The sequence below is a fragment of the Nyctibius grandis genome, chromosome 4, assembly GCF_013368605.1.
Source record: "Nyctibius grandis isolate bNycGra1 chromosome 4, bNycGra1.pri, whole genome shotgun sequence".
Lineage (NCBI taxonomy): Eukaryota > Metazoa > Chordata > Aves > Nyctibiiformes > Nyctibiidae > Nyctibius > Nyctibius grandis.
Window position 1 is genome coordinate 83,810,643 of NC_090661.1, and position 19,743 is coordinate 83,830,385.

Sequence of the window (19,743 nt, forward strand, 5' to 3'; positions counted from 1 at the left end):
GCCCCAGCGCGGCCCACGCAGCCGGGGGCGGCCTGGCTAGTGGGCGGCACCGCCCCGCGGGTCGCGCAGCCGCGGGCCGGGCCGCGCTACCGGGCGTAGCGGGGCTCCATCACCGCCGCTGCCCCTGCCCGCATCCCGGCGGGGTTTGCGTGACAGCGCCGGGCACTCCCCGCCGCCGCTTTATGTAACCCGCCGCCCGGGGCCGGTTATAAAACGCCGCCAAGGCAGCGCCGCCGCTAGAGACTCGCTGCTGCCCGGAGCGCTGCGGCAGCCGGAGGTAACGGTGCGGGCCGGGCCGGGCCGGGCCGGGCCGGGCCGGGCCGGGCCGGGGTCTGGGGAGCACGGCAGAGGTCGGGTCGGGTCGGGTCGGGTCGCGCCTCCGGCTTAGTACTGGAACCGGCCCGTGGGGCGAGGGCGAGGGACTGGTGAGGTGCTGCTGGTGCCTGAGCCTACCTGTAGCCTCTGCTAAGCTTTTCTCATCCTCCCATCACCCTTGCACATACCCGCACAGTGGTTTAGCTTGCCAGTGCTTATCAGTAACTTTGCAAAAACCCGTATAAACGGGTTTATGGTGTAATAAACTACAGAACCTATCCGGAACAGATGTGAGGTACACAAGACAGTCAAATGTTCAAAAGTCTAACCAGGTCTTTGCCCCTGGTGTCACTGCCATCCTGACTTTTTTTTTTTCCTCATCTGTTGTGCAACCTTTCAAGCATATAATCTTACTCTTACTGATATAACCAGCATATCCTTTCTTGCTTCCCATAAGCAAGGCTTTCCCAGGGGTGACCAGCCTTAGAGTTCAGGATGTGTCCATGCTAAACAAGCCTTCCTTCTTCCCACCACTTTTACTCATATAGGAAAAATCTACTGCAACTTCTTGAGCTTCAAGTAATGGGAAGAGGCAGAGAAGAAAGGGCAATTCCTGTTTCTTTAAATCTGGCTCATGTAGATCCAATTTCTTAAAAGGATGACTATCTGTCTCCCTGAGAAATCCACTACTTCTGCAGTGGTGGATATTGTTGGTCCTACTGGTTATCACGCTCTCAGTTCTAGGAGGAAAGAAGTGCAGATGGTGGGAAAAGGGTGATTGGTGGGATACATTGATCTTCCCACAAAACTCAAGTAACCAGCAACAGATGTCTTTGTGGACAGTTCTCTCTCCTTGCTCTCTTAGTTAGCCTGGTGACCACCTTGGCTTTCTGCAAAATCACAGTAAGTTTTTAGCTTTCCAACAAACACCTTCATGCCAGCAGCTAGAAGGGAAGTAGATTATTAGACTAACTCGTGTTAGTCCAACTTGTCACATTCAATTTCTGGAAGGGGCATGTAGTAATTCCTCTGTTCTTTGCAGTAGTTCCCTGGAAAGGGGACAGGAAGGTTTACAGCTGTGAAGGCACCTGGCTAAAAGGCAGGGTGCAAGTTATGCCCAGGCCTTGCACAGGCTGCAGAACTTGGGGACTGCAGGGATTCCAAGTTCTTCAAATGCAACACCAAGGCAAGAACTTTAAACCTTTTCTTTATTTTAAATGAGTGAAGGGATCCAAACTTGGTCTCCATCAGTTACAGTGACAGAAAGGGAAGCAGCCCCTTGACAAAAGAGCTCTGCTGCTGTAACTAATAAGTGAATTGATATTAATGTTTATACCCATATTGATGTATTTCCTACTATGTATGCTCTGATGCCTGGACGGGGAGAACAGTTCCTTCCCTTTGCCATGTCCTCCCTTTCAGGTGCTCCTGTTGTGAGCTGCAGAAGCAGCTTATCTGCTTGAACCAGAATGCTTTATAACTTTGCCTGCGATTACAAATAGGTACCATATTTAATTTTCCCTAATGTACCAGTTTGTACCATGTTTTTCCTTACTATGGGATGTCCCAGATCTTCACCTGTGAACTCCTGCTATTCGTCAGGGTAAATGGTGCCCACAGACAAATCCAAATTTCTCTTCCTTCTTGTAGCTGGGAAGTACCTTGATACTTGTGACTGAAACATGATAAGCAACATATGTAATTGCTATTTTAATCACATTGGTATCTCTGAAACAAACTTGTGCCAGCAAACAAGGTGCATGTGACTGGTCTTTATTTTCATAAGCACAACCGTTTTTCTTCCTGTGGTTCTTCATACAGGTCATCAATAGGTTTTCTCTGCTGGCTTTGTGGGGGAGCTAAGCATGTTACACCTTAAGTAACTTAAGGGGATCTTGAGTCTCTTTAGCTTAAGTGGTAGCAGCTTGCATTTCTAGTCCCCACTGTGTTGATCAAGATGGTGACCATCACAGATGGGCTTGGATTTTACCTCATTAGAGGTTCTTTGAGCTAGCATCATTTCAAGAACACACATCTCATTCTTAAAGGCTCTATGTATTGTTCTAAATCTGTGGGTTTCTGTGCCTTTGGGGACTACTGGATGTCTTCCAGTGTGGATGTCCATCCTTTTGGAAACTTGACACAAGTAAGGATTCTGTGGTGTGTGTGTGACCTTGCTTTTCTAAGACACTTTCTGCAGAAATCTTTGCTTGCATGTTTTTGTGTTCTTTGTCTCAACAGATGGGAACTGCTCAGAACAACAATGACCTCAAAAAACTCCATGCAGTGGAGCTTGACCTGTGTAACAAGGACATGATGGCAGACACATTTGATCACAGCATTATTTCTGTTGGAGAAGAGGAAGGAGCGGGCAATTTCCAACGTTCTTTTCCAACACGAGAGTCCCTCCGATCTCCTCGGGGCTCTGTTGTGAGTTTCCATAACATCCAGTACTCTGTTAAGCAGTCCAGTGGATTCCTATGTAAACGGAAAACTGTGGAAAAGAAGATCCTTCATAATGTTTAGTAAGTTCTTGCTTAAAATACCGGAAGGTAGGAATTAATCTGCTGCTGTGAATTGGTGACCTCAGTGTCACCTTCCAGATCCAGCTGTGCTGGTAAAGAAATGATTACCCTCCTGCCAGTCTGCAGTTCATGTGAGCACTTTCTAATTTGCTTTTAGGCAAAGTAGCTGGGATATAGCTGAAGCAGTTTCAGTTACTGATCTGAGCAAATCACGACCAAACTTGTGTGAATTATTCTGTCAGAAGATCTGGGGGTTACTTTAATGATGGTTCAAGCTGCAGTGGGAGGAAATGCACAGCAAAGAGCAGTTGTTTCTTCTTTTCAAGACTCAGCTCAGCAGGGAAGACACTTAATTTCCGTGTTTTATAGAATGCTTTTTATGTCCAGCTCTGGTTCTGTTCTGACTGGCAGTCTGGGACAAGACTGGAAAAATGCTTATTGATTCCAGATTTAAGGAGAAGTTTTTAATAATCTCTAAGTTTTCCTTTCAACAGCATTTTGTACACAGCTTAGCTCTACTATGAGCTGCGTGTGAACAGTCTTCCATTTGGAAATAATTCTTTCCTTCTTCCAGTGGCATTATGAAGCCAGGCTTGAATGCTATCCTGGGGCCAACAGGGAGCGGTAAATCTTCGTGAGTACTTTCTTCTGCTCCTTCAAATGGACAGTCAGCTGTGCAAAGAGGATTTGGGGCTCCGAGGGTTGGGGAAGATGAAAGGGACCCACAGGCTCAGATCTTTGCATGCATGTGAGAAACCTGGTGATGCACTCTGACCTTGTCGCCCTCTGCTGTCGGCTTTCCTGAAGTTCTTGCCCTGCAGTGGTGTTGCGCCCCTCATCTGCTCCAACTGGTTGTCCATATTACTGCAGTCACCTTTAGCGGTGGCCTGAGTTAAGATACCAGGCTGAACTGAGGTGACTTCAGCTCAGGTGTAGGCTCTGTCCTAGACCTGTCATGGGGTGGGGAGTGGGGGGTAAGCTCCTTTGGGGGCAGGAGGGATGTCATCCCCTGTGAAATCATGGCAGCAAGACTTCCTTGAAGATGCTAGGCCAAACCCCTCTCTGACAACTGACAGGAATATGGTGTAATGTCAGTCTGTAGGATGCTCTGGATCGTCACCCCAACTTGGTTGTGGCCTGGTGGTGGGGGTGTGCATGTGCTTGAGTTCTTTGGATGAAAGCACAGAGAAATACCATGCAGACTGTCTCTGGTCAGTGCTGATGCTGTTTTCTCTCCCATTTAACCACAGTAAGAGAGTTCTTTGTCACTCTCTGCCTTTAAGAATGTCAGAGACTGGCAAATATGGCCAGGGTTCACACAGGTGTGTCTTTGTGGTGATCCTTTATCTTCCTCTCTAAGGAGACTGCTGGCTAATCAGGATGTTTTCAAGAGCAGCACTTCATCAGGGTGGTGTTTACTTAGCTAGCAGACAGGCTGGCCTCTGTGTTGGCAGTAAGGAGAATCCAGTGGTATGTTAAAAAAATAACTTTATAGAATTAATCTTAACTCGTAGTCCTGTTTATACCCATTTGGATTAATTTCCTTGAGATCAAAGTAGTTACTTCTGTGCTCCCCTGGCTGGAGAGCAGACTGCAGCTACTTGGCAGGGTGCTTTTGTCTGTGTGCATTTGAGGTTAGCTGTTAATATGAAGACTTTACATCTGTAGGGGGTTGACTGCTGTGAACTGTGAGGGTCTGTATGCTACAATACTGCTGTGGCACACCTTGCACTGGAAAAGCCTGTACCTACACCAGGCTTTCTGTACAAAGAGCTAAAGCCCCCAGAGCAGAAGCAGCTCCTTTCTGTGCCCTTTGGTTTTCAGCATGCCATGAGCAGGCTGTAACTGCAGTCCTGACTGGTGGTACTTACCCAGTCAAAGGTAAAAGCACTTGTTATGGCAAAACCTAATGCCTGCTGTTTGTCTGAAGTCTCCTAGATGTGCTGGCTGCCAGAAAGGACCCAGCAGGCCTGTCTGGAGAAGTGCTTATAGATGGCATCCCACAACCTCCAAATTTCAAGTGCATCTCAGGATATGTTGTGCAGGTGAGTAAATGCCTTCAGTGGAGCCTTGGGAGCCCTTGCGAGGGAAGACCATGTTAACATGAGCAAAGCTTGAACCATTAGGTTAGGTAATATTTGATGATCCTTACAGAGTCTAATTTGATAACTCAGATGTTACAGTATTTAGTATTTTTCTGGGATATTGAAGACAGAGAATCAAACTGTTACTCCAGTCAAGTCAAGCACGGAGGTGTCTGTCTTCCCAAAGCCACATGGATGCCCAAGCCACTGGGCTACTGTGGCGGCTTCTTCGGGCTCTGTCCTGAAGTTCCAACAAGGGTTTAAAAAAAAAAAAGTGAGAAAAAAATGCACAACACCCAAAATCTCTTGTTGTAAAACTCAGAAGCAGTTCTAGCTGGCAGAAGTACCATCAAGCTATCAGACAATAATTCTAGGAAGTAAATAGATCCCTGATGTTCTTCCTCTGATTCTGGCTGGCTGGGAGGGAGCTTCGTTCCATTCAGAGACAGGAAAAGCCGGCTGAATCTGCGGAAGTAGGTGGAGGCCTGGACCAATAATAGACCCTCAAAGCCCTGGGGGAGCTGAGGAGAAGGGGATTCTTGGCAGCCATATGAGCAGCCAAATCTGGAAACCATCCAGGCTTCTGACTGCAGGCAGATGTGAAATAGGCAGCTTTTCTGAAAGGGGCCTGCTGGGGGGCGCAGGGAGGATGCATGTGACGAGACTGATGCTGAGTCTTGATCCTGCAGGTCAAACATGCCCAAATCCTCAGTGTTTCATAAACGGCCAGGAGGTTTCTTGCAAGTGGTCCCAGTTTGAGACATTTGTCTCTCAAATATCCAAAGCAACCAAACTTAATCTTAAAATGATAGGCAATTAGGTGAGACATTAAATGGTCTCTCTCCCCTCCCACCCCTGTGCAGTACTCCCTAAATAAAGAAAGACGTCCCAAAGACTACAAACAACACTTAAGGCCTAAATATATAAATACATATGTGCTTATAGGGTCAGTTTTATGCAGATGAGCATATAGACATGCTAAGTCATGAGTTATCCCTATAAAACTGCTTGCGGTCTCTCCACTCATGCCTTGCAAGTGAGGGTGCCATGCCCCAGTTTGTTAGTTTGGTATTAAGGTAGCTTAAATTCACAGTTTAGTTTCCAGTGTGTTCACCAAACAGTTGTACTGGTGGATCTGAGGATGGGGAATGGGAGGCTAGGGTGAGAGACTGAGGGTGCATGGGGAGGGAAGTGACGGTAGGAAATTCCTAAACCAGCTTTGGCAGCAAAGCCAGTTTATTGTAACACTACACCCTGAGTATCTGTCACATACTTCTAGCACAGCAGCATGTTCAGTCTTCCTCTGTTAACTCCAGTGCCAAACATGGTTGGCTGGCACATCCTTTGTGCTGCTCATCAACTACATCTGATGTGGAAGGAGTCCCAAAGCAGGCTCAAAACTGCTGCCCTGCAGCTTAGGGGCTGTGTCTTCCAAAAGGGCACTAGATTTGAAAGATGCCTGATTAACAGGCATGTTTCTCAGCAGCTGCCCAGTGTTGCAGCCCTTCTCCCATCGTATGGTGGGATTCAGAATTGGCTCGAATATCAAAGCAGGGGTGATGGAGAGGCAGGGAGCTCTGAATGGACCTGACATCAACTCTGTTTGGCTCATGGTTGTTACAGGTTGGTGTAGATGTTTGTCAGCTGGATAGATTTGATTCTTACTCAAAACGCATGTGACTTGAAGATTTTCTAAAGGGGTAGCCCTTAGAATAAGGTCCTGTGCCCAAGAGTTATAGGTAGTTGAGACATGGAAAAAATCAGGAGCATCTTGGTGCAATACTCTTCTTTCTCTGAGGAGCTGCTGCCAGCAGGAGCTGGGGAGAGCTCCTTGTTGGCAGCTGAACTCGGCAGATGCTCTGGACCCCACAGCAAGATATGGCTTGTAACCGGGAACAGAGCTGACTTGGGTGACTCCCTGAATGTCTCTACCTTGAAGACTGAGCACTAGCAGTGTCCGTTGGCTTCAGCTGGACTGGCAGAAGTTTAAGTCTTTGCAAAACCAGCTGCCTGCTCTGCCTCCCTTTGGCTGGTAAGGAAAATGCACGTGCAGTACAAAATGGTACTGTCTGCACTTGAACTCCTAAGCCTGAAAGCAGGCTGAGGTGGTGCTTGGTGTAAGCTGGGAGCCTGGAGAGCTGCATTCTCTCCTTGACTGCTACTGAGTGACCTTGAATTTCATGTCATCTAAGTTTTGAAGCAGGGCTTGTCCCTCAGTCTAGTTTCCACTGTGGTCCACAAACAGCTTATATAGCAACTGCCACCACAGGGACTCTGGTGCCCAGTCAGGTACCTAAGTAGGCTTTCCAACTGTCCATTTGTACTTCTTCTAGGATGATGTTGTCATGGGCACAATGACAGTGAGGGAGAACCTGCACTTCTCTGCTGCCCTGCGACTCCCCAGCTCCATCAGTGTTGAAGAGAAGGAAGAGCGAGTCACCCAGATAATCAGCGAGCTGGGATTAAGCAAAGTTGCTGATGCTAAGGTGAGCAGTGAGGATACCTTTCTTGGAAATCATACTACCTCTAGAAACTGAACTACTTGACTCTGGGCAGTATGGTGTACAAAGTGCAGCTACACTAAGCTAAGCAAGAACCTGACTAAACCATACTGTACACAAGAAATCAGTCTTCAGCCCAGAAGATAACTTGGGAAGAGGTATGTGTATTTGCTTCTAAAAGGGGGAGATTTTGGTCCATGTCCAGCATGTTTTATAAGTTCAGAGGGGAAAGAGTTGCCTAGTCATTGCACCTTGGAAAGCTGCTCAGTCACTTCCTGGCTTTGTGGGATAAGACAGGGAAATTGTTTTTACAGTGCTGAAAGCTCTGAGGGATGGAAAGCTGGACTGTGATGGAGAAGTTCTGTACAGAGCTTGTTCCTCCCAGCAGCATTTTTACTCTTACTTTACTTTTACTTTACTTACCCCACTCTTACTTGAGCAGCAGGCAAGCTACCAACAAAAGGCATCCCTGAACACCAATGCCACCTCTGACTGCTGTGTCCTTATTCTGGCTCCTCCTTGTCAGTGTCATCCTTGTTCCCTGAAATCATAAGGTGCCTGGTAGCTCTGAAAATCAAGTTCTGCTTATTGCTACACAGTCCCTCACACTGAGTCAGACCCATCATCCGTTGCTGGCCCTGGAGTTCACTAATGGGACTCTGAAAATGGAAAGGGCTGCTGGGCGTGGAGATGCCTGAACTGTAGAGCATGCACTGACTAGGTCTTTTTGCAAATACCTGATTTCTTCTGCTTCTAGGTAGGAACCGAATTCATCCGAGGAGTGTCTGGAGGGGAACGAAAAAGAACCAATATTGGGATGGAGCTCATCACAGAGCCACCAGTCCTTTTTCTGGATGAGCCAACAACTGGCCTTGACGCCAGCACAGCCAATGCAGTCCTCATCCTCTTGAAGAAGTAAGAATCAGTTCTTCAGGGCTCTGCTGCAATTTTGTTGTCAGCTTATTAGTAAAAAAAAAGGAATGCTGTTATGACTGAGTAGCTACAGTGCTCTTTTTTTAAAAAAAAAATAGACAAGTGGTAGTAAATTATTTATTTGGGTCTTGTCCAAAGCGTTTTGAAGTGGATGGGAATCTTTCCACAGCAAGTATTGGACTGGAGCCCAAAAAGCAGATGTAGCTTGGGCAGCTTCCCTTTGCCACAAAGAGGGGTGGACTGGGAGGTCAGGCCTTGTAATTGTCATTTCTTGGCCTTCCAGCTGAGTCTATTACAAAGTCTCTGCCTCCACTCTGGCAACAGCCTTGAACTCAGATCACACTGCACCTGCAGATTTACCCTCAAAGTTTACCCTCAGTATTTACCTTCATCTCCTGTGTTTTGGAGATGAACTGTCTTCTGGTACAAAGAGGACCAAACAAGGCTTATTTAATGAGAATGAGTTCCTAACCCTCCTCCTGGGTTTGTAGCGTGTTGTCTGGTTTTGCCTGGGGGGATGTTTTGCTCTGCTGTTTGTGGATAGAGGTCTTTGATCAGCAAGAATACTTGTTGGGCATCAGTGCTAAAGCACTTGAAAGAGCGTCTGACAAACCTGAAGGAAAACTACTTTTGATTTTTCTAGAGAGTAAATCTTGAGCAGAAGAGCTAAGAGAAATCTCAGCTGGCCAGACTTCCACAGCCTGCTGTGTAAAGCCTGGTACTGCCATTGAGTGCAGTAGGACCATTCCAGTTAGTCAAGTTGAAGCCTGGTATAGAAAACATGTAAGGAGAGTTTATGTACAGCTGTGGCCTCAACCTTTGCTAGCTACAGACAACATCATACTTTGTCTACACGAACTGCAATGACAGTCTCTTGTAATGATGGGTGCTGTCTTGAAGGTCTTGCAGGCAGCATCTGATATAGTGACAGAGAAGGGGAAACTACAGCTTTTCTGGGTCGAGACCCTGAGAAGTTGAGAAGTATTTGTCTTGGATTTGGATACTTATTTTTTGCTTGGGTTAACATGACCTTTCTGAAATGCAGTGTGGTGTATTTGAGAGATGTTTTGTTTCTATTTCAGGCTCTCAAGAAGAGGGCGAACCATCATATTTTCCATCCATCAGCCCCGCTATTCCATATTCAAGCTGTTCGACAGCCTGACACTACTAGGTTTGGGAAAGGTGCTGTACCATGGTCCTGCGAAGCAGGCCCTGGAGTACTTTAGTTCTATTGGTAAGTCTTCTGTGCCAAGAGCAAAGGCAACTGGCTAATGAGTTTAATCTGTGGGTAGATTCTTATCCTAGCACTGGATAACAGTCCTGCGCTGTTTTATCACTAGGATACTAGAGGCTGTACACATACAGTCTAAACAGTGTTATGTTAGAACGGGAAAAAAAAACCAAAAATGATAAAAAGCATGGTGCTCTCCTGCCTTTGTTCTGCCTTGCATCAGGACGAAAACCCAGAATCGCTTGGACATTTAGAAGCATGATGCACAACAGACAAGATGATGCTTGTAGTTCTACCAGGCCTAGGTGGCAGACCCAGCGGGTTTTGAACCACAGCCTGCAGACTCGATCAGCCCCTACAGATTGCTGCCAAGAATCTGCTCTAGTCCAAATGCAGGCAGGTGACAGAGAGGACAAAATCATGGTGTGTCTTAAGATGGGTTAACAATTGCACTGTTGGGTGGTTGCCCCCTCTCCAAGTACAAAGGGTGAGGGTTTCTGACCATAATGGACAGAGAATGTGGAGTAAATTTCCAATCTAGTCTAGATGCAGCCATGGACACACTGGATTGTAAGCTTTCCCTGGCTTTAAGGGAAATGCTTTAACCAATCTCACTACTTCTACTCCTCCTCTTAGTATCCCACCTCACTTTCTTTCTGACAGGAATGCTATAGAATAAGCATCCTTGCCTTTTTTTTTTTTTTTTTTTTAATTTCCTCCTTGTCCCATAGCTAGAACCATATTATAAGAAGCTGCTCTTGGACAGCCCTTCCTCTTCCTTGTGACCAAGGAAGCACAAGCAAGAGCTGAGCTTCTAGAGCAAGCACCTGAGGCTGTAGAGCAGACATCCAGCAACCTCTACTGAGGAACTGTGTGTCTTTCAGAGTGGGATGTGGTTGAACAGCACTGGGAAGGAGGCAAGAGTTGTCCATGCTGAACTGTGTAGAAGCAAGTTACAGATTTCTCCTCAACTGAAATCAGTGGAGAATAAGCAACTTTGAAGCTCTGTATAGATACCTCAGATTCAACATCTCCTAAATCCATTCTACTGCTGTGAACTAATGCTCATGGAAAGCAGTGAAGTTTTTTTGTAACAGGGTTGTGGAAGAGTGATACAGTATTAGACCTGACATTCCAAGCTGTGCTCTGTGCAATACAAAAATGTTGCATGTTTGGGGTTTTTTTTAAGGATATGAATGTGAACCCTTCAACAATCCAGCTGACTTCTTCCTTGATATCATAAATGGTGATTCAACTGCTGTGGCAGCAAGCAAGGAAGATCACAGACCTGTGGACACTGGAAAAGGTAAATTGTGAAGGAGAAATCCACTGCTGGCTGGTGTAGAAGGGAAGTTGTATGTGGTGATGGCAAGCTCTTATTCTATGGGTTTCCTCCAGCCTAAGGGCACTTAATTATCTTTTTATTTTTCCTACTAATAGATATACTTTGCTTTGGGCTTCTTTAAAGAGCTCAGAAGACTTTTAAAAGTAAATGTAGGAGAGCAGTGATAAATATCAGTAATTTACAAAACCTATGTGGGAAAGACTGAAAAACTAGAATTGCTTAGTCTCAAGAGACAGATGACAGAAGACAGAAGTTTTCAGTCACATAAGAGGCTGCTGCAGAGAAGACAGGGTAGATAGGCTAAGGGGTAATGGATTTACAGGGCAGTGAGAAAAATTGGAACTAGATTAGAAAACAAACTCTCTAACAATATAGTGAGTGAAATGTTGGGAAATATTTGTTTGGGGATGCTGTACTATATCCATGACTGAAGGATTATAAAGGAATAGTTTTTGTAATGGTGCTTTTGGGGGGTGGGGAAGTAGATCAGAGCAAACATTGATTTCCCCAAAATTCAATGAAACAAAGGTTTTCTAGTGCCTCATGCTAAGAATATGGCCATTTCCGTGCCACAAAGAACAGGCAGATTAGCTAGGTTCAATTAAAACCGTAGGGAACCCCTCTCACTCAAGCTAGCCTCTTAAGCTCAAAGCTAAGGCGTGAACAATTCAAATTCTCTGGGCATTCCTGCTTTTTTTTATTCAGCCTCCAAAGTGGCTGAGCATGTTGATGGGCCATGTCTGAAGGTAGGGTTCATGAGGAATCACAAGCCATATCTTGTCTTTCTCACTCAGAGGTGAGTAGTGAAAATGGAGTGGCAGAAGATAACATGGACAGCAGTGTGGTAGATGTGCTGCACCAGAAATATCTCAACTCCAGTCTGTATCAGAGCACAAAAGAAGCACTGGCGAAAGTGGAGCTTGGACAGGGAAGCAAGAAGAGAGTATCCAAGCAGGGGCATGAGATTACCTATGCAAATGGATTCTTCACACAGCTGTACTGGGTGTCCAAGCGTTCCCTGAAAAACCTCATCAGGAACCCACAGGCTTCCATTGCACAAGTAGGTAACAATTGCTAAAAGTCTCAGACTGCCTCTGCTCTCAGTCCCGCAATCTGCAGTTTGTAGGACAGACTTGTTTTCAAAGGCAGCTAGGGAAACAGGAAAGTCCTGTGCCACTGCCACTTAAGTGGACTGAGATGCCCAGCTACGTTTGTTACCTTTGAAAAAAACCTTCCATTTTACTTTAGCACAAGGACTACTGCACTGAAGATTGGGGAGTGGGGGGAAATACTCGATTCTCTGGTTCACATGGGGAGCTTCTAGGGTGATGTTAATTTTGTGCCTTACTTGAAATTTTAAGCTGGGTTATTCTTTGAGTATGCTTCTGTTAACCTTTCCCAGCCACAGAAGATCAGAGGAAGGAGAAAACTGAAGAGGATAAACTCAGAAAATTTGCTATAAGGCTTGTAATTGCGTATGTCGTAGGTATACATTGACTCACAACAGCAAAGTTTTAGGCAAGTGGGAATCTTAAACCCTGCGTATGCCTTAATAAGTTTGCCCTTTATCTGAAGGACTCCCTTTTCCCTTTCTTCTTTCCACTTCTAGATTGCAGTGACCATAATTCTAGCCTTGGTTGTGGGTGCTATCTTTTTCGGTGTAAAACTGGATCGAAGTGGCATTCAGAATCGGTAAGTTGGAAAGCCACAGCTTTGCTCATTTTTCTGTCTGTAGCAGACAGGTTTTGGCCACAGGGAAGGCCTTGGGATCCACCTGGACCACAAAGGAGGGCTGGGTTCACATGCCTCAATGCACTGCACCATGGTATTGCTGGAGGTCCTAAAGAGACCACAGTTCTATTGGGCTCGCACAGGTGTACAAAGAAGATGTGAAAGAGAAGATAAAGGAATAAACCTGGTTTTACAGCTAAGATCTAGAGTAGCATGATTAAATATCTCCATTCTGTGGACAGCAACAGAAAAGCACTGACTTGATGGTATGATGGTGTCTGAGGCTGCCAGTGTTGATCTAGGCTGATTCCTCGCTTTTTGACAGTTCTGTTTTGCCTTCTAGGGTTGGATCCTTGTTTTTCATCACCACAAACCAGTGTTTTTCCAGTGTCTCTGCAATTGAGCTGTTCATCAGAGACAAGAAACTATTTGTGTAAGTAATGAGGCACTTAGTCTGTCTCATACCCTGGAGTGAGGTGGGGGGAGTATCTTACAGGTTAAACAAAATGATTTCCACCAAAGGCTTGATTGCTCCCTTCCAACATCAGATTGTAATAGTAATGCTAAATTGGTTTGTAGAGCAGGGAGCTGAAATGCTAAGAGATGGGGGAAGGAGGGGAGAAATAAAATGCTTTTACTTTCTTGCTGTGTCACAGTTTGAGAAGTGCTTTTCCTACCCACTTTTGGTAACAGCTGTTTTTGAAGTCTGCATGTGAATACTGCAGACTGTGAACCCTGCCTGCCCTCTTACTGATAGAGTTGAAACGCTGTCTTGCAATGGTCCTAAAGTGGTAAGACTGTGCAAAGATGGAGAGAGTTCTTGAAAAAGCTTTGCAAGGGATGCTCAAATGAAGAGGGCTGCTGGCTGGCTTATAAGAGCTCCCTAATAGTCAAGTGCAGCTCTCCGTCTCTATATATATATATGTGTATGTGTGTATATGTATGTAAATGCACATATATATTATATACACACATGCACATATACATACATGTTGAAAATGTAGTTTGGAACAGCCTCCAGCTTATGGGATGAAAGGGCAAGAGACAGATCCTATGCAGTAAAGAAGAAATTGGAATTTGTGCCTGGAATGCACATGTCCACCCACAGGTTGCTCAGAGCAGCTTAATATTGCCCCTAACAGCTGCTCAGGAGTGAATCTCCTTCACACTGACATTTCTTGCCAATCTGCCCTGCTTACCAGCTTAGCTTACCAGCTGTGTCAATGGGGATTTTTGGCACCTCACCAATTAAAGCATCTTTTCATGAGCTTCATTAAGCAGCAAAACAACCATAATGACATTTAATTGCCCTGTGAACTGGAGCTGAGTTGATGTCCTAAAGGTGTTTTCCCATTTTTGGGTATCTTTTCTTCTCCCCTGGAAGCAGCTGTATGAATTAGCTGTGGATGAAGTGTTTCTCCAGTTAATAGCAGTCTAATACTTTCCCATGCTTTTGTGTCAAGAATCATTCTCTTTGAAAAGAGATTTAGGAGCTTTTTTCCAATATGTTACTTAGCAGTCACATAGCCTTTCATTCACTTTCCTTGGAGGGCTCTAGATCAGCCCTGACTTTACAGAGTGGGAAGTGATAGCACAGAGAATATAAGCAACTTGCATATAGAGAAGGAGTCAGTGGTAGAGCGAACAGAAACCGATCAGGATAAACCAGACACTCATGCTGAGCCCGCTTCCTAGGTAACCTCTAAACCTGTACAACTCCCCTCCTTCCTGTCCTCGCAGCCATCAGTACACCAGTGGATATTACCGTGTGTCTGCCTACTTCCTGGCCTTGATGATAGGAGATCTGCTGCCCATGAGAACTGCTCCGGTCATCATATTCTCATGCATCACTTACTGGATGATTGGTAAAGAATTGATGCTTTTGTTGAAACTGTCATCTTCCAACACATTTGATTTCTGACTTAGCCAGAGTTTAATTCCTATATCTATAACATGAAATTAGTTGAACTTTCAACTGATTTAAGTGCTTGGCATCAAAACTTCGGAGGACTCTGGGGCAGGGGCAGAGACACCAGCAGTCTAAGACAGGGACCTGCTTGACCACATCTTTTGGTAATGCTCTTTGGGCCTTTGGAGCATGCATAGTTCCTGCCAACTCCAAACTTTGTCTTTCTTCCTGCTTTACCTGTCTTGTATAGGAGTCCAAGGGTACCTCTCTGGGATTCATAATGTGGTTGTTTACTTGACTCTTTCCTTCCTGTTTTTTGACAGGATATCAAGCTGTTGCGGGACGGTTCTTCTTCTGCATGCTGACCCTGACACTGGTGTCCTACACTGCCACGGCCATATCTCTGGCTATCAGTGCTGGGATGGATGTGGTGGCTGTGGCCAATCTGCTCATCACTATTTGTTTTGTCCTGATGCTTGTAAGTATATTAAGGTGTGTGTGCACCTTTGGTGGAGATGAGGAAGCAGCTGAGACAGGCTGAGAGGACTGGGTTGAGCCAAAAACACTTGTGATGAAGCACAGCCTGAAGTGTCAAGTTTAGCTATGAAGTCCAGTTGTTCTAAGATGTAAATGAGCAAACCTTGTTCCAGGCAGGAGAGAGCACAGATGAAAGATGTAGGTCAGAGGAGAAAGCTGAAACAGTAACAGCCCTTAAGGTTCCCTGTGGTTTCCTTCTTGTTTCTCCACTTCCTCACCTCCCAGTCATCCTTCTTTAGCCTCTGGCTAGCTCTACCATAGGACACAGTCCTCCAGAGCAAGAAGTTGTTAGCATGCATGCTGCTTGGCTCACATGTGGATGTAGAAAACCTTTCTGACCTCTTTTCAAGTGGTTCAGCTGGAGTACTTGGGTGTGCTGTTGGACCAGCTGGCTGGAACTGCTGCAAGGTTTGAACCTCGTGCCTGTAGGCACAGGCATAACAGCAGTAGGAGGTCCATCTGTCCCAGTGCACCTCTGCTGGGCAATCTGTGCAGGAATGGCATTGTTTGCAGTAAACAGAGTTTGTGACTCATCATTTCTGTTCTATTTCAGATCTTTTCAGGCCTCTTAGTAAACCTCCCTTCTATAATGGGCTGGCTGAACTGGCTCAAGTACTTCAGCATCCCCCGATATGGCCTCACTGTGAGTAGAAAGTAGCATCAGTCTCCTGTGAGTAATGTAGCCACCCTGCTGCTTCCTGGAGAGGTTTGGAGTATAAATGAAGTTCTCTTAAAAGTCAGATTTGGTTTCTTTCCTTTCATGACCATGGTAAAAGAAGAACAAACCAGCCAACCCCCAAAAAGAAGCAGAAGTTAATCTCTGTGTGAGAGGTGGGAGGTCTCAGAGACTGAACAAATCCTTTGTGCCACAAAATTAGTGCTGCTTGGACAGCAGCACAGTGAACTGTCCAGTGAGGCACTAATTCCTAGCCTGAATAGTTGATCCCTATGGTTTGGAATAAAGTCAAATATTGTATGGCCTCTCCAGAGACTGCTGTTTGGGTGGCCAGTTAATGACTGTCCAACTGGTTAAAGGATTTACCATAATGCCTGAGTGTCTCAGTCTTCAGTGTGGCTTCCTCTGAAGTGAAATATGACTTACTGCCATTTCTGAATAATAAGGAGCTGGGGTACCAGAAAGCTAAGGGTGCAGCTGCTTGAAACACAGTAACTAGACATAGCAGGTCACCCACTGGTCACAGGTGGGAGTTGTGCTTCCATCTCCTGTCTTCATCCTGGCCAAGCCTATTTGGGAGGAATAGTTTCCTACCTTTGAGTGAAATGAATGCCAGAGCTGGTGCAGGGTGGTGTGGGCAAAAGACCATGTTGCCTGGCAGTGGAAGAGAAAGGTAGAATCAGGGAGTGGGGGAGATGTGTGAGACCTCCCCTGTTTGGGTATCACTGAGATATATTATCAGTGTTGCTGAATGTGGAAGTGTCCCCTGAGACTGCAGTTAGCCCAGGTTGCCAGTGCAAGGGAACCTTTCCCCTCTTGCCGTGGCTGACTGTGCCATCTACTTCAGTGTGCTGGTGCTGGGGTGTCTGCAAGCAGTCACATGGTTTTCTGGGTCAATCTACTGACCCAGATGGAAGTGGATGAACAGGAGCTTGTAGCTGGGGAGACAGAAACCCATGGCTAAATCACCGAAATGTAACTTTGAAGCCAAAGACTCAGACACCAAACCATCCTGCATGTAGAACTTGGAGCAGTTCCTTAGAAAGGCAGTGATTAAGAACAGCAAAATAAAAATGAACATACAATTCCAAGAATGGTGATATCTGTCTTCTAATAATCAAGTTCCTTGGAGGTGTTTAAGTTTTAGCACCCCAAATCACTAACTATGTAAAAATCTGATGTCTGCCTCTTTCCCTAGGCTCTCCAAGTGAATGAGTTCAGAGATCTCTACTTCTGTGGTGAGAAGAATTCAAATGTTACAGTGTCTGTGGGAGATTCAGGCAGTTGTCCCCCTGATATTTCAGGAGAAATGTAAGTCTCTAACTCATGATGGTTCTTGGGCCTGAATTGTGATGGCTTGCTTAAAGAGAAATCTGACTGTTTCAAATTTTTATGTTCACAGAATAACCACTCACAGGCCAGTCTCAGTAGTATGTCCCAAAAGGATGTATTTTAGGATTGTATAGTAAAACTTCACAATTACCCAAGAGTGAAGCAGGGATGAAACTTTACTCCTAAAAATAGGCAGATGGGCTAAATTAAATTTTGTTTTTTATAACCTAGCCCTGGCTTATCAGGTTTCTTAAACAAAACCAGGGTCAATTAGCAATGGAAATGCAATGTGTGGACAGCTACAAAGTTGTTGGGAAGCAGTAGACCTGTGATCAGAAACATACCTGCCCCTCAGAGCTTGCTTGTAAATATTAAACTCCCTGTAGATACAGCAGAGAGCCAAGGTAACATTCTCCCGGTGCTACTGCTCCATTTGATGTACTCTTGACCATTGATACCTTAAGCTGTAGCAATGCAAGTATTTCATGACACATGCTAGAGGGCTGGCAAACTGAGGTTATTGCAGGGAACAGTGCTAGAGCACTGTTTCCACAGCTTTTGGACCCCAAACCCCTGCAATGGACCTCCAATGATTGCTGTGTGAAAGTAGTGTTTTTGTATTTACCATGGTTTAATGTGGTTCTGAGGTTTACTCATAAATTGCCAGCTATCTATAAACAACAATTACGATAGTACTGAAAAAATATGAGAACCAGAGATCTAGATTTGTCCCTTAAGCTTTTTTTTAGTGATAGGTTATGAAGTTACTCTCTTGGTGTCACCTGTTTTGCAGAGTTGAGGGTAGAAGAATCTTTGTGGAATGGGAATAAAAGTAACTACCTGAAGACTTGCACCACATAGTAATACCAACTTCTGCCCCATGCTTTTCTGCAGGTGTTCTGGTGAAGCATACCTGTGCAGCCAAGGAATCACACCTACCAACTGGGCAATGTGGGAAAACATAGTGGCTCTCTTCTGCATGACTGTTATCTTCCTTATGATTGCCTATGCAAAACTCCGGTTTATGAGAAAGTTCACATAGACTCCTGCGTTGCCTTGCTCTGCAGCTTCTCCAGTCATAAAATTGCAAAGCTTGTTAGGGCCTACTGGAGATTGCCAAAAGATTTCAACTGACCTTACTGGACTTCAGATGGGAACTCTGTCCCCTTGTTTCTGGAGCATCATCTCCACATGATTGTATGATTTTGGTTTTTAAGGAGAAATGCATTAATGTACATTGCGTAAGTGATTTTTTTTTTTTTGAGATAATATAATTCTCGTAATTCTTTAGGTACACATCAAACTATATATTGTAAAGCATTATTCTCCTGTGGCCAACTTGTATAGGAAATGTTCAAAGGGACACATTTTCCTTTGAACGTGTGAGCTTCTCCATCACAAATGGTGTAAGGTGATGATGGCATTTATGCATTGATATGTTGCCCCTTGTTAGTGCCTGTCACGTCTGAGGAGGGCCAGAGACCATTCACAGCATGTTGGAGATGCATTTGAGTTAGAAGTCAGTACAGGGAATGAGCACTCCTTGCCAAGCAAGAACAGTTATACTTTCTTTTAGCAGAAACAACTTTTGCTCGGTTAAAAACTAAACAGCAGTGGTGTAACACATCTAATGTAAGAAATGTGAGAAATATATACTGTTGTACTGGGTAAAAAAAAAAACCACAACCACAAACCAACCAACCTCCCCCAAAAAAACAGCAGGAGCAAAAAAGTACATTTATTTCTTAAGAGGAAGGGAGGAAATTCCCTTTTTGTTTTTTAAATAAAAATTTGTATACTTATCAATGCCAGATCTTTTTAACAGACTTAATGCTTAACTACACCATCTATATATAGTGCTACTTACACTATGGACTGAAAAAAACCATATAGACACTGCTGTGGCAACTACAGCAATGCTTACCACAGTCACCACAGGACAGACTGTAGCGTGCTAGCAGCTGTCTCCTTACCACATCATTAGCAAAAGTAGAGCTGCTTTTAGCTGCATTAAGACCCTCAGATGCAAGTGGACCCACTAAGCCAAAGGAAAACATCCTCAAACACAAGGCTAGAGAGTTTGCTTGTGAGGGCTGGGCTAGCTGCAGCCCTTCAAACTGGCCTGCAGTGTGAAAGTGCTTCTGGTGCTTTTGCAATACGTGGTTCAGTCCTGGTGCTAGAAAGAGTGAAATAAACCAACTGACAGCACAGCTACATCAAGCACAAACCATGCTCTTTCTGTGCTGTTTCACTGCCTTTTACAGCTGGTGAAAATTAAACTCGTGCCACGATTTACATCTGGGTATTTGTCTTTCTCCTCCTGCCGTGATAAAGGCTGTTTGTTCTTGTGCCCGCACCTGAAGCTGTCACCCATCAGACACCTGCTCCACGCGGTACCGGAGGCCGCCCCTCACGACGCGGCCAGAAGGGGTGGGGGGACCGGGCTCCGGATCTACGCGCGGGGTGTCTGTCAGGCCCTGGCTGCTGCGTGAGCCGGCGGGGAGCGGGCCGCGGCCGGCAAGGCGGAGCCATCCCCGCCGGCCAGGCCCAGCGCTGAAGGTCGTGGCCGACCCCGGCCGCCACCGCCCGGTCCGCCCGCAGTCGCGCATGCGCCGGGGGGCGAG

General features: G+C 45.5%; 1 protein-coding gene across 3 annotated transcripts; it reads left to right on the forward strand.

Moving 5' to 3' along the window:
* The first annotated feature begins 42 nt into the window (after nt 1–42).
* On the forward strand, nt 43–19,414 carry LOC137662144 (broad substrate specificity ATP-binding cassette transporter ABCG2-like). Of its 3 annotated transcripts, XM_068398235.1 has the most exons (17): nt 46–277; nt 1,358–1,501; nt 2,557–2,840; nt 3,415–3,474; nt 4,771–4,885; nt 7,258–7,410; nt 8,183–8,340; nt 9,441–9,592; nt 10,779–10,895; nt 11,729–11,994; nt 12,544–12,626; nt 13,009–13,098; nt 14,406–14,530; nt 14,898–15,052; nt 15,665–15,754; nt 16,986–17,098; nt 18,014–19,414. In XM_068398235.1, exons 3-17 carry the CDS (start codon nt 2,557–2,559, stop codon nt 18,159–18,161), a joined length of 2,109 nt encoding a protein of 702 aa, XP_068254336.1. In that variant the 5' UTR covers nt 46–277; nt 1,358–1,501; the 3' UTR covers nt 18,162–19,414. The 3 variants fall into 3 exon arrangements, with proteins under 3 accessions (XP_068254337.1, XP_068254336.1, XP_068254335.1); XM_068398234.1 differs by lacking the exon at nt 1,358–1,501; XM_068398236.1 differs by lacking the exons at nt 1,358–1,501; nt 14,406–14,530; nt 18,014–19,414 and having other exon boundaries at nt 43–277; nt 16,986–17,082.
* The last annotated feature ends 329 nt before the right edge of the window (nt 19,415–19,743 follow it).

Excerpts from the sequence above, each read along its gene's own strand:
- LOC137662144 (XM_068398235.1), top strand. The coding sequence starts at position 2,557 with ATGGGAACTGCTCAGAACAACAATGACCTCAAAAAACTCCATGCAGTG. Across the intron at positions 9,593-10,778 it reads GGAGTACTTTAGTTCTATTG|GATATGAATGTGAACCCTTC; the intron begins GTAAGTCTTCTG and ends GTTTTTTTTAAG. Across the intron at positions 14,531-14,897 it reads CATCACTTACTGGATGATTG|GATATCAAGCTGTTGCGGGA; the intron begins GTAAAGAATTGA and ends GTTTTTTGACAG.